This window comes from Lucilia sericata, unplaced genomic scaffold (genome assembly GCF_015586225.1).
Source record: "Lucilia sericata isolate MDLA Ls3-8-SP2 unplaced genomic scaffold, ASM1558622v1 Contig000002F_arrow, whole genome shotgun sequence".
NCBI classification, from domain to species: domain Eukaryota; kingdom Metazoa; phylum Arthropoda; class Insecta; order Diptera; family Calliphoridae; genus Lucilia; species Lucilia sericata.
In genome coordinates, this window is record NW_023994043.1 from 2,714,810 (window position 1) to 2,736,969 (window position 22,160).

The 22,160-nt window shown below is 31.8% G+C and overlaps 1 protein-coding gene across 4 annotated transcripts in view; it reads left to right on the forward strand.

Moving 5' to 3' along the window:
- LOC119616256 (protein prickle) overlaps positions 1 to 22,160 on the forward strand; it is a 242,246-nt gene that overhangs the window by 159,315 nt on the left and 60,771 nt on the right. For 2 of the 4 annotated variants that reach the window (XM_037972587.1, XM_037972593.1), the window contains exon 2: positions 5,243 to 6,917. The exons of the other annotated variants lie outside the window; for them this stretch is intronic. In XM_037972587.1, coding sequence (XP_037828515.1) covers positions 5,701 to 6,917 — 1,217 coding nt within the window. In that variant the 5' untranslated portion in view covers positions 5,243 to 5,700. The remainder of the gene's footprint in view (positions 1 to 5,242; positions 6,918 to 22,160) is intronic. 4 annotated transcript variants of the gene reach the window in all.

Below are 22,160 nucleotides of genomic sequence, written 5' to 3' on the forward strand. Positions count from 1 at the left end.
ATTGTTTGTACACAGAAAAAGGCAAATTCTCATCTAAAACATGGTAAAGAATGGTACTTACTCAACACTTACCCACTACATACCGTCTGCACTAGTTAGAATGAGTCTAGTAATAACTTACAAATAATATATTATGTAAGTTCTTATTTTTTAGCTCTGACATATTGTTTTCGAACTTTTCAGAAACAGAAACTACTTAGGTTAGGTTACGTGGGTTGCTCGCTAGTTAGCGAGTTCACTCGAAGGCCTTGTGGCCCATTGTGATAGCCCGAGAATTGCCATTCCCTAATATAACCGATCATGTTTACTAGTGATGCATGTCTGAGACAGACCAGATCATGGTAATGAGCTCTACCAAGATAGAGTAGTCTGTGTTCTTGTAAGGCTAGACTGTCACATAGAAGGTGTTGTACCGAATCCATTTCTCTTCGTCCAAACAGCTTCTATAGTAGCTATAACCTGGGTAGCCCATACATTCCGACATACATATGTCCAATCATACAGTGCCCAGTAATTATAACAGTTGGCAGCTTTATCGAATTCTCATTAAGAGACAAGAGAGTCCTATCTGTTGTTAGAGTGGGCCAGTGCAGTCTCGATATTCTACTTACTTAACTCCCTATTTGTAAGCGAGTGTGGTAAAATAATGACTTAAAATGCTATTGTGTAAGTAAATTTTAGCATTTTAAGTCCCAACTTTTCAATATAGGTTTTTGCTGGGATGTAGCAAAAAAGAATAAAATCCTGAAAATCAGTGGTATTACTCCCAGAAGTTCGACAGTCATGTCCGCTAACGACTAACCAGCTGATTGGCTTTAATGCGTCTTTCGTCACACGACAGTCACCACTTTAGTAGCGAGAGCGGTGACAGACGTTTCTGTTCCATGTAATCTAAAGAGTGTACACTTAATAATAAACTTAAGCAAAAATGTTCATTGCCATACATTGACTTCTTTGGACTAGCTTTCTGACTATATCTTGGTAATCTACGATTGACTTACTCGTATTATAAGCGCATGTTAAAAAGGCTAGTCACCTGGACAGACGATGGCTGGGGCAAACCCTAAGTGTTATTTATATTTAATAGGTAGTTCGGAACTGTCCGGCCGGACTGCAGTGTTTTTGGTACTATTTTGTTCTTGAAATGGCACTTTCTTAATTTCCCAGCTAAAAAAGTTTATGTATGTACTATATATGGATTCATTATTGAAGCATATATTTTCATAGGTGTTCATGTCCGAAAATTGGCGGAATTGCCCAATATAAGTATGTATATAAATTCATGATATATGGAAAAATGTTTCATATATGATTCCATATATATCGCAATTTTTCGGATATGAACATACATACATATATATATGGACCATATTTATGGTCCATATATGGTCTCATATATGAAGGAGTTCATCATATCCAACCTTTTCCAAATTTTGGTTTAATTTAACTATAATATGGATAAGAAAGCTAGTATATGATAAATCGAAAAAATATCTGCCCTAAATCTGTCCTTTAAGGTAGAGTGACATAATAACACTTTAAATAGCGATTAAGAGACGTTTGCAATTTCACAACTTTAAGTCGATGTATCCAACACGTTCTCGTAATATAAATACGTCAATATCTCGACTTAAGTATATCAATTTTAAATGGGATGTTTTGTGGTTTTTCGATAGATGTTTTATTTTATTTTGTGGTTTTGTAACTGCCTTTTATGTACTGATTGACTGGGATGTATAATATATAGAGAAGTATGTATGTAAGTAGTAGGATAGTTAATGATGTTGTTACTGATGTCTTTGGCGCATGCAACACGTTTATGTTTAAAATCTAAATTGGCAATACCAATGAAGTACCAATGCAACGATCAACATAATTTAAGACTATCTGTCTGTTATTTTAACTTATTGTATCGCAGCTTATCTGTAAAACTTTCTCACTATAGTTATAAAATGATAATCATTCACAAGTGATCACTAACATAATTGAGAGATTTTCATTTTTCGTACCTAAATATTAAGATTTGATAACTTTAAATTACAGTTCTTATTAATGACAATTGAAACTGATCCTCCCAGTTATGCTATCTTAATAATTTACATGTAAAACTGAAAAGTGAGCAATAAATCATAATATTTTTTAACTATTATGCAAACTTACAAAGAGATATATTCTTAGCTTTAACAGGTAACGATCTAATCCTATAACTCCTTTTATAGTTGTACGATTTTCTCTAGATTATCTGCTGCGTAAGATCTTTTATTTGTTTTGTTTTAAAAGTTCAGCTAACAGCTTTCGCTCTAGCCACTTTCAGAAAGCATTACTCAATACACACATACAAATGCGCGTGATTTAAATCGAGTATTAAAGTAACATGTATCCGGCCACATAATAATCAGTATCATATTATCAGTCCCATGTGCTTTTATTATTAGCTTTTAGTTCATCCATCCATTTCAAGCCAAAGATTCTTCTTATTTCTGTTTATGTTCAACGTTAGCCATGCGTTTCTTATGAAATCTCTAAGAGTAGAACAAAATTGATTTCTGCATTGATAGAATTGGTAATGAATTTCAAGTTCAGTTTTATTTTTTTGCTGTTTTCGTTACTTTTTTTTGTTTTGAACAGGAACAAAAACCCCATAATCTCAATCATCTTTTCTGTATCTATACACCTTTTTTTAACGATGGGTTCTAAAGAAATCTACTTAATGCTGTGTATCTTAAGAAATGTTTTTTTTTTGTTTTGAGCTGCTATTTACATTCTATTGTTTTTTTGTGAAATGAAAAGCGGCATGCAACTCTAATGCATCGCTATTGTGTTAAATTATAGATACTAGGTTATTCGATTAATTGGGTGTTTATTTTAATCGGTTAAATCATTACTTTATGTTGTTGTTATTTAGTTTGAGAGGAGGATGTAAGTGTATACATCAAATCCGAAGAAATTCACCTAGGCCTCTATGTTCATTCTTATTTCATATTGAAAGCAACAAGTAAATTTGAAAATTTCTAAAATGTAAAGATCATATCTGAAACAAATTGGAAGTAAACATAGCAATTTTATGGAATTTTCCAATAATAATCGGTTAATCGATTACACTCTCTTCTAGCTACATCAATAGGTTTAATAACAATGTAATCTTTTCGTTTTTCAAGACATTTTTGTCATTTTCCATTTTATTTTCTAAATATTTATTCATTCTTTTCCCTATTGTAGTAATTTTCTATTCACCGTTAGCTGCTTTTTTTTAAATAATATCTTGGAATGTATGGATCGGTTTTTTATCACTTTCTGTTGAGAGAAATTTTTAGAGTTTTTATTTGGCTTTTATTTTCATTTTGTGTTGAAATGTAATAAAATATTTTTATAGCTTTAGTTCATTGAAATCATTTTTATCTTAGAATAAATGTGGGTACATTACATATCTATGTCAATTTGAAATTCTATTGAATATCTGCTTAAATTAATGTTTTACTAGCATTTAAAATGTTATTTAAAAACTATAAAATATGTTATCTTATAACAATTATAATAGAAATTGATTTTTGAAGACATTATTAAACCTTCTCTTTACATTAGATCGAGTTATCTTACGATCGTCATTTTGTTACGTTTATAGCTTTTTATACCAAACAAGAATTTTATTGAATTTTGTTATCGATCTCTACTCATTACTAAAGTTTATTCGGTTTCTTAGTATTCTGCATGAAAACCTTGTAATAAAACTGCAAATTGATAATTTTATGACATTTCTATTAAAAGAGGGTTATGCAGACCTTCTGAAATTGGAACAATATGCAGTTATCTACTGTAAACATAATTTACCAATTCACAGCCGGCGTTGTATCGTTGTATGTCGTAATTTGTTCATTATTATTTTGTTTTGAAAACAAACCTATAAAGACAAATTACGACGATACAACGCTACAATGCCGATTGTGAATTGGACAAATGTTTATAGCAAATAAACTAATGGAACGATTTATCTCACAATGAGATTAAAATATGTACACTTTTTTTACATGCATTTTCAATTTAGCAAAAAGCCTTCTGTTACCAATTAGCAGATAATTATTACTGTTAACAATATTTTATTAAAAAATTGTAAAATAAATTTTACAATTTATTCTTCTTCAAGTCAACTAATTGTGCCTTTTTATGGATATCAAAAATCTGTATTCATTACAAAATATAATTGAAAAAAAGTAAGAAATTATAGTCGGGCGAGGCCGACCATATAATACCCTACACCAGTTATAAAAATAAAATGTGTTTTAGTGTTCATTATAAAGCATTTAAGTTCAATTGTACCTTGCCTCAGATATACTTAAACCATATATTGTTGAATAAAATTGTGGACATTAAAGTCGAGTTTTGAAGGGGGCTTTTTATAGGGGCTAGGGTCAAATGAGGCCCTATAATTATAAAATTCATGAGGGTTATTAAGGCTAGTATAGAGCTTGGCTTTACAGCTTTTTATAGAGATAGGAGTGTATTAAACATAATTATGAACTTAAAAGGCCTATTCGGCGGGTTCAATTGTATGGGAGCTAGGTGAAATAATGGACCGATATTAACCATTTCCAATAGGCTTCGTTTCCGGTACCATACATCAAACTACAGGTCGCAATTGAAGATAATTCAATGAAATTTGGTACATGATCTTCTATCCCAGGGACGAAGCCTATTGAAAATGGTTAAGATCGGTACATTATTTCACCTAGCCCCCATACAACTGAACCCCCGAATAGGGCTTGTAAACCTTGTAATCAAACTACAGGTCGCAATTTTGGAGATAATTCAATGAAATTTGTTACATGATCTTGGACGGCCGAGTATGTATGTTTACATGGACGGACGAACAGACGGACGGACATAGCTAAATCGACTCAGAAAATGATTCTAAGCCGATTGGTATGCTTTAAGGTGGGTATAGGACCAATATTATTCTGCGTTACAAACATCAGCACAAACCCAATATACCCTCCCCACTAAAGTGGTGTAGGGTATAAAAATCTATTAAATAAAACATGAATCTATTGTAGGAACTATGTCAGTTTCTAATTTATTCGTTAAATAAATTAATTGAAACAACAGTAAAAAAAAAAAACAATATTTTAACAATTAGTGGCAAAAACAAAATATACAAGCATCTCAGGTGAACAAAGTGACAATGGAACCACAGCTTACGTTGGTCAAATTACAAAAAAATCTAACTATTTTTCTCCTATTTCCTTAGAGACCACATATGATGATAATGAAGATCAGTAAGATCATAATGATGATGGCAAAGTTGTTACAAGTACAAACAAATTAAAACGTATGCAGAACGGATGAAAATATATGTTGTTGAGATACATGTATGCTAAATACCAAATTTAATTATGGACAAGAATCTTGTTTCAATTACAGTCTAGTACAAGTAAATTTATAGTAAAAAAAACTTTAACAAAATTCTCCAAACAACAGCAGCAACAGGAAAAAAATAATAAAATATTACTAAAAATAATTACCACAAGTACGAGTACCCTCAGTCTGTTGCAATAAATAGTTACATGGACAGCAATTTTTTTTTAAATATTTGTAAATTTTACACAAATCCTGGTGGAACAGCCTCTTTGTGAAAAAAGGGAAAATTATAATAACAATATCTAAAGTAACAGCCACAATAATAATAATAAAAACAACTAGTACAACATGGAAAGCATGTCATCATCAATTGATCCCGTAGTACCACGTACCGCCAATTTGCTGGCATGCAAACAATGGTGGCGTGTTTGTTTCTTGTATGGTGATCAACAGAAATATTATCGACAAGTTTATAGCAAAGCTGCAGCACAAAGATTGGCATTATCAACAACAACTTCAACAGCTACTGCAACGACAAAAACAACAACAACAGCAGCAACAACAATATCATCAGACTTAACAAGTGAGTTAAATAATGAAAATGACAATAACAAGAGTCCGGAGGATCAGACGGTCGAGTATGATACGGTTGCCATAGATTTTATCGAAACACAATTAGACGAAGATGCTGAAGATGGAGCAGGCGATAAGCACTCAACTACAACAAAGATAACAAACAATATTAATTTATCAACAACAATAACAACCAAAGAACAACAACAACAAGCGCCAGTGGCTTTATTTCCCTTAAAATGTGATACAATCAATGGTTCAGGTGGAGGAGATACCAGCAGTGGCAGTAGTACCTTAAGAAAAAGTAAACGTCTTTTACGTTCTTTAAGAGGACATCGAAAGGGCGGTGGCGATACAAATGATACATGTTCAACGACATCAGCCACTAATAAGAAACCCACAAAACACTTGCGCGACACTTTGGAAACTTTAAAAAATTTAAGCCTTAATCACCACTCACTAAACAAACAACTACAACAGCAGGAGCAGCTTCCAACCAACCAATGTCAATTGTTAAATGAACCCACAAAACAAAATGCCAAACACACTCTATTAGATGATCCCTTTCTCTTGGGCATTGGTATCGATGAAGATCATTTGGGGGATTTAATACGTGGCAAAAAACCTTCTTACACTCCACCCTCTGCTTTGGAAAATGTTTCGAAATATTTTAATCTTTATACTGAAACAGAACAAGAACCTGAACCAAATTCTATGACATTCGAGGGGTTTGAAGAAGATAAGCCAGCCCTGCCACCAAAACGTAATGCTGGCCAACAGAGTGTTACTCAAAATGATTTGAAATTGAGTGAAAGTGATTTGGAGTTTTTAAATTTAAATTTACGTAATCGTAGTTTACCGCGCAACCTAAAACCCCTAAAAGATCCTCACAATATTAGTTTCACTTTTAGGGAAGAGGACGAGGAGAGTTTAAAGGCGAAAGAGAGTAGTAATTTAGATAATGCTACTGCGACGGCGGGGAGTGATAATGAGTAAGTAATGACTGTGAATTGGATTTTATTTCTTTATATTTTACTACTAAAGCCAACTTGAAAAGGATACGATAAAATTTTGATCTTGTCCCTTTTGTATTATAACTGAAATGCGTCGTCAGAAAGTATTAAAACAATTAATTTTTTTACCTGCTTGGTTCAAATTGTCGAAAACCTTTATAGTTTTTAAGTCTTTCACAATATGATTATTTAAAATTTTATTCAAACAATTTTCTAAAATTATAACAAAATCCCATTTTTAAACATGTTTATCTCGTTAACGTTATACGAAGTGATAGAATAATATTACATGTGGAATTTCAAGTCATAATAAAATGACTATATGTAGACTTCGCGATAACACCTATAATAAAGTTTAGAGTAGAGACGATTGGCTTGGATCCGATAAACTACAGTATTTACTGATGAATCCGAGATTTCTGACAGGACTTCTCCTTGAGTTTTTACCCTGTTTCGACATGCAGTTCCCATATTTGATAATCCTATGTTAAATTATGTGCTTTACAAACCTGATCGTATGTCACTAGTGAGTGTAAAGCGGTCTCAACTTAACCCTTAGCGTAAGCGTGTTGAAAGGGTATAAGAGTGATGAGTTTATTGTTACTCTGATATGAACGCCAATAATCTTTAGGTTTTAAACTTATAGGACTTAAATCCTTCGCCTTTGTGAGCACCACTTTTCCTCTTTTGGGAATGAACGTCACATTACAATTGGTCATTGGTGCGGTATGTAAGACCATGTAAGACAGGTTTGAAATATCTGCAATAGCCAGGGAGTGATTAATTTGAATTATGTTGCAGATCAGCCGGGATAATGCCATCAGGGCCCGTTGACTTATATGGGTTTATTTCTCATTGTATCATGCCCTCATTTATAACAATTTCGGCTGGAGCTTGACTGTATGTTTGAGGTCTTTCCATTGTGTTGTTACCTGCGAAAGAAGTATCCAACAATTCTTTTAAAGATTCTTCACCACTTGCCGTCCTTCCTTTTTAATATAGCCTTGAACGGTTTAAAATTTTGACAGGACGGCTTATATCGGAGGATACAGAATCTTTTACATCTAAAGAAGCTGAGTTTAGCATTTCTCAGGCATGGGGGGTAATGACTACATTTTCAATTACAATTACTGGTAATTCTAATTGAAGTTTATCCAATTATAATTATTTGTAATTCTAATTGAAGTTTCGCCAATTACAATTACTTGTAATTGTAATTGAAGTTTTGCCAATTACAATTACTTTTAATTGTAATTGAAATATTTCCAGTTACAATTACTTGTAATTTTAAATTTTGTTCCTTATAATTACATGTAATTTTGTAATTAGTAATACTTAAATTACAATAACAAGTAATTTTAATTGGAAACCCCAATTGCAATTACAAGTAATTGTAATTGGTTATTGGCCAATTACACATTACAAGTAATTGTAATTGGAAAAACTTCAATTACAAATAATTGTAATTGTTTATTTCTCAATTATACATTACAAGTAATTGTAATTGACTATGTAGTGAATTACTTTGTGTAATCATTACCCACATGCCTGGCTTTTCTAACCTAATTTTTAAATTTAGGTATACAGACAATTCACCAGATCTTTTGGCCTCATAATTTGCTTTACCTTTCCCGAGTTTTCGGAAAACTTATAAGGAGAATAAGCCGATTTTTTTATTAAAAGCTATTGTCAAGATTTAGATTTACTGTCATATTTAACATTTTTGCGGATTTGAATTTAATTCAGAAACCAGTTCGAGTTCCTTACTCTTTAGTTTGGTTCCACAATCATTATAATCTTGATATAGGGAATCTCAATGAACCACCACGGTCTCCTACTGATGTTGCAGCTTATAATGCTTAAGCCTTATGAACCTAAACTAACTCTTTAATGTTAGGTTAGGTTGATAGGAGGATGTATACTACATCAAATCCGAAGAAATACACCTAGGCCACTATCGGGCCTGTTGTGCGCTCCAATTCATGAAAAAAAAAATGTTTACTGAATGTATTATTTTTCATGTTCAGAAACTCAGTTTCCTGGTCGTAATTCCTAAGAATCTTCCAATCAGTGTTGGTTAAGTTGGTTATTTCCGGAATAACATCACTTCCAAAGATACTTGGATCTAACTTCGACGAATGCCTGACAGTGGCAAAGAAAGTGCTCCAGAGTTTCACTGTCCTTTCCACATGCTCTACATTCGTCTGAATCCGCACGTCCAATTTTGTATAGATGTGCACGTAATCCTGTGTGTCCACTCATCATACTAACCTCAGACCTGCTCATTTTGAGGAAATTTCTCGTCTTGCTCTCATCAGGGTCACCCCATAGAATCTTTGCGGTTCTACCCACCGTTTCATTATTCCAAGAGGCCTTATGGGATTCTCTCATCCAGTACACATGGCACCACTTATACCCAAGCAGCATGTACGCTGAACTCCCTGTAGTAGTTTGATATTACACTTTTTGTCCAAAGCAGTCCACCAGAATATTGAAGCATAAGCTAGAAATGATCTAATTACACTTTTATAAAGCCAATTTGTCATAGTAGGACTAAGACCCCATTTCATGCCTATGGTTCTCCTACATATCGCCCAGTACCGATGTGCCTTGTTGATCCTATCCTCTATGTGGTGTCTCCATTTTAATTTTCGGTCGAGGATTACACCTAAGTACTTAACTTTGTCTGTCACCGGTATCTTCTTTCCCAGGAAGCAAGGTTCAGTATACGTAGAAATTTTGTCTTTCTTGTGAAAAGACAAAATTTCCGTCTTCGCAGGGTTAACATTGAGGCCTCTCGGTTGAGCCCAGCTCAAGGCCGTATTCAGAGCCTCCTCAGCTCTTCTGCACAAGTAATTTGGATCCTTTCCCTTTAAAAGTATTACGACATCGTCTGCATAGCAGACAGGTCTAAGTCCTTTCTCGGTTAGGGTCCTTAGGAGGCTATTAATCGTGGTAACCCAGAGTAAAGGTGACAAAATGCCAAGGACGTAAGACTTATCGGTCGATAGGACTTAGGTGTCGCATAGCTAAAAATATTTTTAATTTTGGTTCATGGGTCCATTGAAAATCTTATTTTATAAATCATTTATAACTTTCTTCATAAAATACATATGTGCATGTATTGATGTTAAAAAGTCTTAAAAGAAACAATCTGTGTTTAAAACACTTTCAAAAGTTAAAATTTTAGATTAAAAGCTAAGAAAATGGTATTTCTGAAATATAATCTGCAAGTAATTGAATACTGCAATGTTTGGATACACATGCAACCAAAAGAGGAAAAAAACATGTTATACAGTGTAAAAAAAAGTGAAGCAGAAAAAAATGTGTAACAAAGAACAACTAACTTACAGGATGTGGACACTAAAGTCATTACATTTCACTGAGCATGCGTAACTTTCAATAAACAATTTCACAGTATTTTTTTATTTATTTATTTCTTCATTCCTTTCGGTTGAACTTTTAGCTAAAGCATAAATTACAAAAAATTCAATACAAAAACTCAGATTCAATTTCAATTTTAAAGTGAGAAAAAAACAACTTGTATTTTTTCTACATTAAGTACGATGTTGAAAAGGCCACGAAAAAAATGTTGCGGTTACCTAATGGTTTTTTTTTTAACAAAACATAAAATAAAATAATAACAAAAAACAGTACCATTCATTCTTAACTTTATACTTTAGTTGCTAAGTATTTAGACTTTCTGTATATGTTATTTTTGTACAAATTATGGTCAAATATGTGATGAATACTTCTACTCGTAGACTTCACCTTTGAAGTAAGTTCATCAGCTCATTTTAGTAATTGTGGTTTTTATACGAAAAAAAATTATGACGAAAAAAAACTTTAGAGTATTATTTGTTATTTTCTTTAAAAAACATTTTCATTTTTTTGTCTTAAATTGCTTTTGACAATACCAAAATTTCACAACTAGGTTTTATTACGTTCATCAACTTTATCGTCATCACCACCATCATCATTATAGTTATTACAAGTTTTTGTCTTATATGTAGTGTATATCGTACTGTTGGATTTTATTTTATTTTCCTTCCTTTTAGACTACTAGTCAGCACCAATGGTGGTCATTAAAAGAAGTAGGGAATAAGGTCGTAATTAGTTGCAAACTCAAAATTTGTAGTTACAGAGGCTTGGTATATAAAAATATTGTGCTGCTTGTTTTTTTTTTTTTTTTTTGGAAGCAATTAAATTTAACAAGCAATTTAGTTATAAATATTTGTGGTTGGAAAAGATTTTCAAAAGAATCTGCTTTGTTTTTGTAAAGCTTTGTAAATTCTTAACAATATTTTGGTTGGCTTAAAAAGGGCAAAGCTGAAAACTAATGCAGTGTTCAAATTTTAGGACACTATAATTGAGCAAATCTATTGAAATTTTCTATAAACAAGAGCACTAAACGTTGACATTTATATTCTCAGAAGCTGCTTGAAGCTGTTGCAAATTATGGTCCTACTTATCAATAAGGGGCCTTCGATGACAGTGTTCGATAGGTATGCTACATTCTTCGGCTATCGGTCGAGCAACGACTAATTACAGCGATACTGCTAACGCTTAATATGACTTATGAGCTAATGCTTAATAGAGATCCGACGAGATATAGGCTCTTTGCATGGGCAAAGCAGATATGAACGCAATCCTATGAGATAAAATCTTCAGCTCGTAATCAGCTAACTACGGTTTATTAGTTGAGAATATAATCCGATATGGTCGGCAAAACACTATGCGAAACTATGCTTAACTACGATTTATTACTTAAGTCTAGCTACGACCTGCATTACCGTTTTGAGACTAAAGTCACAATTTGACGCTTTTCAAGTACTTTACACTTTTTAACTAAATTTGGGACTTTAAGTCCTATCATAAAACTTTTTGTCCCTTTTCAAACAAAATTACTTTTTAACCAATTTTGTTTACAAATCCCGTTGAAAGTCATTTTTTATACCCACCATCAAAAAGATTGATTTTGTCATTCCGTTTGTAACACATCGAAATATTGGTCATAGACCCACAAAAGTATATATATTATGGATCCTTATTAAATTCCAAGACGATCTTGCCATGTCTGTCCGTCCGTCTGTCTGTTGAAAGCACAATGGAGTCCAAACGGGACGAAGTAAAGGATTGAAATTTTCCACAAATATTTTCTATAGGTAAGGTTTGTTTGGTATTGAAAATGGGCAATATCGGTTCACGTTTTCGGATAGCCCCCATACAAGTGGACCCCCAAAAAACAGCTTTAATGGGCATATCTGTTTCAAAAGTACGAGTATAGCGATGAAATTCGACATAAATAAGTTTCATATGATCCATAATCTCCCTACCAAACATGAAGATCGGTCCATAATTAATCCTACTCCCCATATAAGGCCACTTTCAGAAAATTAGTTTAACGCTCATTAAACAATGAGTATAACAATGAAATTTGACATAAGGAAGTCTCTTATGATCCAAAACCTCTCTACCAAATTTTATGTTGATCGGTCCATAATTGACCCTACCCCCCATATAAGGTCCCCTTCAGAAAATGACTTTAGCGCTCATTACTAGCTTAAAAATACGAGTATAGTGATAAAATTTAACACACATAAGTTTCATATGATCCAAAATCTCCCTACCTAATTTTATGTTGATCTGAACATAATTGACCCTACCCCCCATATAAGGTCCCCTTCAGAATATGACTTTAACACTCATTACTGGCTTAAAAATAAGAGTATAGTGATGAAATTCGACACACATAAGTTTCAATGAAGCCAAAATCTCTCTATCAAACTTTATATGGATTGGTCCATAATTGACCCTACTCCCTATATAAGATGCCCTTTAAAAAATTACTTAAACGATCATTACTGGCTTAAAAATACAGAATACAGAAAAGCGATGAAATTCGACACACATATTTTTTATACGAGTTAAAACCTCTCTACCGAATGTATTGAGGATCGGTCCATAAGAAAATTACTTCAATGATCTTTGCTGACTTAAAAATACGTGAACAGTTATGAAATTTTATATAAGAAACATTTATAGGAACGTAAATCTTCCTACCGAATTTCGATGTAAAGATGTTTTATATGAACCAAAATTGGTATTAACCCTATCTCTCATATAAGGTCCTCTTCAGTTAATTTGATGAGTAATATCACCCTGATGTTTATAGGGGAGCATTCCTTTTATGGCATACGGTTTGATGGTGGGTATATGAGATTCGGAACAGCCGAATATAACACTCTCACTTGTTTAAATTAAAATTTTGACTAGTGTGATTGGTTGATTGGACAATAATATTGAATTATTGCTTGCAGACCCTACAAAGAACACATCTAGTTAGATAGTCTATCTATCCGTCTGCTGATCAATTGATAAAGTTTCGAAATTTGTCAAAATGTCTTTCCCATAATATTTTTAGTTGATCATGAACCAGTTGATCGTTTAATATTGACAAAACTATCAAAAGCATGTCTGATTGAATAATAAAAAATTGGGTCTAGAACAAAACGTGAACAAAATATACCAAAAAGTACCAAGACCAAGTTTATCGGTTCAATTATCGACTAAAATTATATTTGTTTTTGGACTTTAGAGTCTATAGTTTTATCTTTTTAATGTTGAATTTCGAGAAGGTTCTATATATCATTTAAATTTGGAAGAACAAAATACTAATATGTTTTCTTTAGAACAAATTGGTTAGAGCCAAAAATTCTAATTTAAACTGTTCCCCATTTGGCCCATGTTTTATTTAGAGTTACATTCATACCATAATCAATGTTGCCAATTTAGCTATTTTCTCGTCAAATCTAGCGATTTTTAATCCCATTTTGCGGGGGAAAATATGATTTAGCTATTAGCGGGAAATCTAGCGATTTTTCTTTAGATTTTAAGGCATTTTTTATTCATTTATATTTTGATAATATCGCTTAAAAGTTGCTACGAATGACGATTTACATATATGTATATAAAAATATGCATTCAATGTAAATTATTTGAGTTTTAGCTGTGTGTATTATACTTATTTTGAATTTTCTGAAGAACATAATTAGGAGCAAATATTTGTGCGTACAGGTAAAGTTATATGAATCGATATTGCAGATAAACTTCCCACAAAAGGAGTGTATAATAATAATCTTGGGTGCCCCGGTAGGCTAGTTGGTAGTGTGCTAGCCTGTCAGTCTGAGGGTTGTGGGTTCGATTCCCAGCAGAGATCCTGGTCTGCTACACTACAACGGTCGTATGGTTATCGTCACCCTGCTCGGTAAATTAGGTAAGAATATAATTTGTAATTGTATTGTAATGGAAAAATAAATAATACTCTTATGCTGAAAATAAAGGATCGATCCATAAAGGCCAGCATTTCGAAATTCAAGTTATCTTTACAACATTTCTAAAGCAATCTGTATAGGGTCGCATTACGAAATTAACCTCAACTTGACATTTTTCCTAACACAAAGTGAAAATATTTAACATAAAAAAAGATTCTCTTATGTGTTTGTTATAAGATGTGTTTGTATCACTATCCCATTCCTACGTATGTATATAGATTTTAGCGATAAATCGCTGACTTTTTAGAATCATATAAAAAATCTGAAAAATTTAGCTAGTTTTTTTAGCTATTTGTTTTCAGAATCATATAATAAATATTATTTTGACGATTTATCGCTAAATTTTTCAAAATGTCTTGAATTTAGCTATTTTCTAGCTATTTTTCAGTCGACTTTAGCGATATTTTTGGGAAAAAAGTTGGCAACAGTGACCATAATATTGTTTCAACGGAATTTTGGAGACATTTATGAATAAATTATGACAATAAACAACGACATATCATGATCCAGTAGAATATTATTTCTCTGAAAAGATTGTGACTACTCCGCGCACATGTGTAAAGAGTACTCCGCAAAGGACTGGTCCAAAACTAATTCAATCTACACATGCATTACATCAGACTAATCCAAAATTATGGGAGTACATGATCCGCAATATGGTCGCGTATAATACAGGCTATGGACCCTATTGTTTTCAAAAATAACGAACCTGACTAATGGTTGTATTACATAGGACTACTAAACAAATCATGTATTTACTCCAATAATGTTTAATGTGGGAGTAGTTTTGTGATTACCTTAATGAATCATGTACTCCAATAATTTTTGCAGGTTTAAATGTAAAATCTTCTATATAAGTTTTTTGAAAAATTCCATTCCAAATATAGACTTTAAAAAAATATGACTAAATTATAAGGCAACATTTAAATGAAACGAAATATGTATGAGTCTAAAAGGACACGATTCGTTTTGTTCTTAGATAATTTATAGTAGCTAAGTATATGTACAACATGTGTTGTAATATCTGGCATAATACAATGGTGAATTTACATACAGTAACTACATTGTTTTACAAGAAATTGTATGGATTTTTTTCATTACATTAATAAATTTATAAAGCAGTTTTCTTAAGGCAAGTAAGTTTTTTTACTTTTTTAATATTTTTCTGTAATAAAAAATAAGATTAACAAAAACTATATATCATATTTTCTCTAAAACTTGTCATAGGCCACAAAAAAAAAACCATATTATATTTCATTACATGTAAATACAAACCTGTACATTTACAACAAAAGACTTAAGCAACACATTGTGTGTTGACACGCATTTGATACAAAAAACTTAAGCTACGAACTTTTCAAAAAGAACTAAAAACGTCAAAGATAATAAAAAGATTTAAATAAAGATTTCAAAAAACTTTTGCGTACTTATGTTTCTATTTGTAATATTTCCGTATGGCCATGTAGCTGTCACTCATCTATCAGCTTCCAAGAATAATCATTATGCCTTTTACCTAAAAACTTAGCGACAAACAAACAAATTGTTATTTTTTTGAATTAATTTGTCTTACCAACTATTTTCGAACCATTTGAAAATGTGTGACAAATACCATAACAACTGATACAAGTATTTAATATTAGTTATTTAAGTATTATGTTCAACTTTGTGAGTGATTTATTTACAAATCTTTTCGTGTAAATCTAGCTGTCAATTTGCAGAAATTTAATAAAATTTATTTGAAATAAAATTGTTATTTAATCCAATTAAAAATTTTTACTTTTCAGTAGCGATAATAAATTAATTCGAATAGTATCACTTAAACTTAATTATTAAGAAACTAATCTAAAAAAGCGTAGAGTATTTATATCTGTTCGAATTTATAGATTTAGTTTGATATGTAGTCTCTTTTATAATGAAATATAATTTATTGGATGATTTTTTAATATTTCCAAAACGATATTAAATAATTGCAATAATATCATGTGAAGTGTCCTTACCATAGTGTTATTGCAATCTGTAGGTAAAGAGGTGTTACCAATACCCCTAGTCTTGCCGGAACTATAAACTAGAGGAGACATTATACTTCTGGCAGTCTTCAACTAGAGGTATAAAGAGAGAATCATAAAATGTGGTATAAATGTCTTATATCGGCTATGACTGATGTTTCTTCGGAATACTTATTGTGGCTGTGATTGAAACCCAAATGGCAGGTAGCGAATGTTTGTTAAATGACTGATACACGTTGAAATTAACATTTCCAGATAAGTTTCGTGGTGTTGTCGAGATAATAGGATCCTCAGAGGCATAATTGTACCTCGTGTACCATTTGGTGAGCAACTACGGATAGTTTAGAATTTATTACATTCAGCCAGCCTGGGTGTGCCAAACTGATCTCGTGACCCGGTGTGGCCGCCTGACTAGTTTGGGTAACAGTCGCATTCGACTTACATTCAGCCAGCATGGGTGTGTCAAACTGACCTCGTGATCCGGTGTGGCCTACTAGTCTGGGTAACGGTCGCATTCGACATTCCCGTCGCTGTGGAAATAGGGTCCCCGGAGTTTATGAAACCCCTGACCGGGTATGCGGGGCTTGCCTCTTTCTTCTCTTCCATTTTTTGTCGTAGTGACAGGTGCATTTTTAATCTACTGTCTGGTTAAACTGCCGACCCCACAGGGGAAACCGACGTAGACCACCAACCGCCCAATATGTGAACAGACGCTGATGGATTCGGTCGGACATTACACATTCAAGAGTATGGTTCATAAAACCAGCCAGACTTGCTTGCCATGACCACCCCTCTCAGTGAGTGGAGAATAGCCATAGAAAGCGTCTGATAGCCGTCCCATAGAGAAACAGATACTACCAGACAGGAGGAGGGTAGTTCTTAGTTTCACGCTCAAAGTAGACCCGTCTAGAACTAGGAATAGCCAACTTGTGATGGCCATTCCCTCCAGCATGGCTCTACAAATCATCGCGCTTAAGCATCTGCATCACGTCAAGATGACATTGGAAGCAAGTACTTTCATGTTTGCTAACAAATAGGGAGTTAGAGAAGTACAGATGACTACACATCTGCGATGGGTAGTAGTCATGGGTAGTCATCTGCAATGATGAGTAGTCCTCTGCAATGGGTGCAGTGAGTAAAACATTTGACTAACAGACCGAAGTCTGTATTCTTGCTGGCTCTTTTTATTATTAAAAAACAAAAGAACTTACTCAACAAATTCTTTGTAAGAGAAATTGCAAGTACTTCCCTAACTCCCTATTTGTAAGCGAGCATGAAAGTACTTGCCTCCAATGTTATCACCGTGTTAAAATAACGAATTAAAATACTTAGGAGGAAGTAGTGAAAAGAGGTTTTATTAGCTTTTTAACTAATTACTTTTCAATGAAAGTTTTTCCTGGGAATAAACCCAGTTACAACACTTATTGGTAGTGATTTTTATTTATTTAAAATATCTCCATAATCGATTCCAAACTTGTTGTGTGCAGTAGTTGAAAAATAATTGTAAGCCAATTTAAACCGATTTTTTTTTGCTGGTAACTGAAGTTACACTTCATTGCAAGATTAATGTTTTTCAATGAGTTTGATGAATCACTCAAGTGTAGGTGTTTTAACAAAATGCTATACATATCTTATTAGCATAAGCAAACAGAAAATTTGCAATTTGATTTCAGCGCAATCATGTAAATTGAATCTCATGTGGTTTTAAATTTTGACAAATTGACATTTTGTATCTTTTTTAAAAAAAAGTTCTCATATTTTTCGCTTTACACACATTTGTCTCGCCTTACAAAGTTTGTCAATACCTGTAAGTACATGGAGAAGCACTTATAGAAAAATGAAACTAACAAATAACTTCCAACATTGTGTCTGAAACCCTTTTGTAATAAATGGGTTTAATGCACTTTCCAAAACAACAACCACACCTTGGAATCAATTATAATTTTGTTGTTATACAACAACTGGTATCCTTTAGATAAGACATCTATGTAGATTTTATTACTTGCATACTAAAACTTAGGTCTTAGAGTCTTATTCTTTTTACGTTTCTGCTGTAGAGATGCTATAAAACAAATTAAGGTTTTGTAAGATGTCAATAGCCATTAAAGATTTAAGATTTCCGGTTTCAGTTTCATAAAAGGTGGTAAAGAATAATATGTATGAATTTAAAAGGCTTAAAACAATGTATCTAAATTTTTTGGGCTTAAAATTATTTTTGAAATATTTAGATTTTAAATAACACTATATATTCTGGATGCCCCTATCGTTGAAACCTTCTACACTACAAAAAAAAACTGATTTTCGTTTCTCTTTATATAAATAAGTACAATTTTGCCGATTTTGGAAATGCCATAATATTTTCTTACTTTAGTATAATCGATACATTTTTAAATATAATAAAAAATTTGGCATCAAGCTGAGCTATTAAATTTCATTTTAAATCCATCAAACATTTTAACCTCCAATTGGTTACTCAGTGATTACCTTTCCTTTTTAGATTGCGCCTTAATAACTATTCGATATATAAATATTAATTTCATATAAAGATTTAATTCCTTTTTTAATGCAGTTTTAATAACTAGACCACCGGTATTAAATTTACGAGATTGTTTATTGATAGTGGATGGGGAAAAATACAAAATATTAAGGAAACTAACAACTCACGCGAGTTGTAGAGAACACGCAACAATTGCAGCTTTGCAAGCAGAAAAAACAACATAACAATTATGAAACAAAATTTAAAATAAACTACATTGATAATTGGTACTGGCGATTAAGCAGAACTTTTAAAGAATTCAATTAAACTCTTAAAGTAACGGTGTTTTCATCATTGCTAAATTTTTTGGGTCTTTATGGTACCTTATGTTGCCGCTTAATGAAATCATAAAATAATTATTAAGAAAAGTGTTTTTTATAACTTAAACTTTAATCATTAATAGAAACAAGTAGAGACCAATCGAACTCAAAATTTCGTTCGGTACCGAACTCGAACTTCGGTAAATGTAAGCAAAATTGTATGAAACTGTACTTGAGGGACTGAAAAATAATTCGTTTTGTCTGAGGATTTTGTGTGAAAATAGTTATCAAAATGTAGGGACTTCAATATAGTTCGTAATAACTGAGAATTCATTATAACCGAGTTGGACTGTAGTACTTTTAGTCCTATTATGAACGGTAAAATCATTTACTAAAGCGGGAATTATATGGAGCCCATTTTTAAATACAAACCGATTTTGTCAATTTTCAAACTGCAATAATAGAGAATATTTAAGGAAATTGTCTCTTTACTTCCTGCCTTTTAAATCCTATCGTGCTTTCAAGAGACAGGCAGACAGAGATGCCTAAGTCGTTTTCGAATAAGAGCCTAGCCCTTAAAGTGAATTGTATAAGCTTTCATCTGAGCAAAAAAATGGAGTTTTTTGAAAAAAAAATTTTTTTTTGAAACAAAGAGGGAATAGCTCTTTGAACTCCTTTGGACAATTTTTGCTAGAACTAATAGGTGAAAAGTTACACTCATTTGAATAAAACCCTGTATGACCAAAATGTCTAACTCTGACACACTATAAATCCGGCAGTTCTTGACCTATAGAGCTGAATTACTATACTATATTTTTTGAATTGTGTCGATTGACACGAAATCGATCATATGTATGTACATATATAGGAAATTTAGTTTTCGAGCCTAAATTCTGGCTATAGTTTACTGTACAACCAAGATGTACGATAATTTATTTCACCTTTAGCACTTCTGTAAATACATTTTCAGTATTTGGAAAACTTTTTGCTGATATAAAAATATGCTAAATAAAAATTTTATAAAAAGTTCGGCGTTCGGTGTTCGGTCAAAACACAAAAACGCCGAACACCGAACATCACTTTTCACCTAGAAATAAGTAAACATACTTAATCGACTGTGTATTAGAGTGTCCTCTCTTGTTAGAATACCTCTCAATCGATGCGTATTAATGTGCTATCTATCTATCTATCTATCTATCTATCTATCTATCTATCTATCTATCTATCTATCTATCTATCTATCTATCTATCTATCTATCTATCTATCTATCTATCTATCTATCTATCTATCTATCTATCTATCTATCTATCTATCTATCTATCTATCTATCTATCTATCTATCTATCTATCTATCTATCTATCTATCTATCTATCTATCTATCTATCTATCTATCTATCTATCTATCTATCTATCTATCTATCTATCTATCTATCTATCTATCTTATCTATCTATCTATCTATCTATCTATCTATCTATCTATCTATCTATCTATCTATCTATCTATCTATCTATCTATCTATCTATCTATCTATCTATCTATCTATCTATCTATCTATCTATCTATCTATCTATCTATCTATCTATCTTATCTATCTATCTATCTATCTATCTATCTATCTATCTATCTATCTATCTTCTATCTATCTATCTATCTATCTATCTATCTATCTATCTATCTATCTATCTATCTATCTATCTATCTATCTATCTATCTATCTATCTATCTATCTATCTATCTATCTATCTATCTATCTATCTATCTATCTATCTATCTATCTATCTATCTATCTATCTATCTATCTATCTAGCTATCTATCTATCTATCTATCTATCTATCTATCTATCTATCTATCTATCTATCTATCTATCTATCTATCTATCTATCTATCTATCTATCTATCTATCTATCTATCTATCTATCTATCTATCTATCTATCTATCTATCTATCTATCTATCTATCTATCTATCTATCTATCTATCTATCTATCTATCTATCTATCTATCTATCTATCTATCTATCTATCTATCTATCTATCTATCTATCTATCTATCTATCTATCTATCTATCTATCTATCTATCTATCTATCTATCTATCTATCTATCTATCTATCTATCTATCTATCTATCTATCTATCTATCTATCTATCTATCTATCTATCTATCTATCTATCTATCTATCTATCTATCTATCTATCTATCTATCTATCTATCTATCTATCTATCTATCTATCTATCTATCTATCTATCTATCTATCTATCTATCTATCTATCTATCTATCTATCTATCTATCTATCTATCTATCTATCTATCTATCTATCTATTGTAATTATAGTTTCAATACAATACAATTTCGAACAATACTTGTTTCAGTATTGTCCCGGAAATCAATGAATGTCTTATTTTTATTAAAACTAAATTACCACTCCTAGAATATAGATTGATGAAAGTGTGTCTACATTAGTGTCTTAAGTGTCTCAAAGGACAAATTTATTTAAGAATATTGTTAAAAACTTGAATTTTTACTTATATAAATAATAAGAAACTCCCTAATATTTATGTTGCAACATTATTAAATATAGATTTTGTTTGTTTGAATCACATACATATACAATTATTCTTTATTAATGTAGACCACTAAAGAATAAAAAGGGTTAAAAGATCAAAACAAAAATGCAATCAAAGAAATAAAATATTATGCCAAATAATATTCACACACTCTCTCAAACTCTGGGTTGTACAGATATTTTACTAAATATGAATTCTGCATATGAATTTGATAAATTATAAGGGAGCTGAAAATATTCTAACAAACAAAAACATAATTATTAATAATCATATACTTTTGCACCAACATGCACATTAAATAAGTATATACTCTACTTTAACAGTGCTTAGGGCAAAATGTTTTAAAAAAAAAGTAACTGAAAATCAAGAAAATTACTTTGAAATCATATTATACATTGACTTACAAAAATATATGAAAAGAATTCAGTAGTTAGTTGCAAATATTTTTTAACTTGTTATAAAGAATTTTATAGTTAAAAAAACACTAAACAAGAGCATTATAAATATACCGGTAA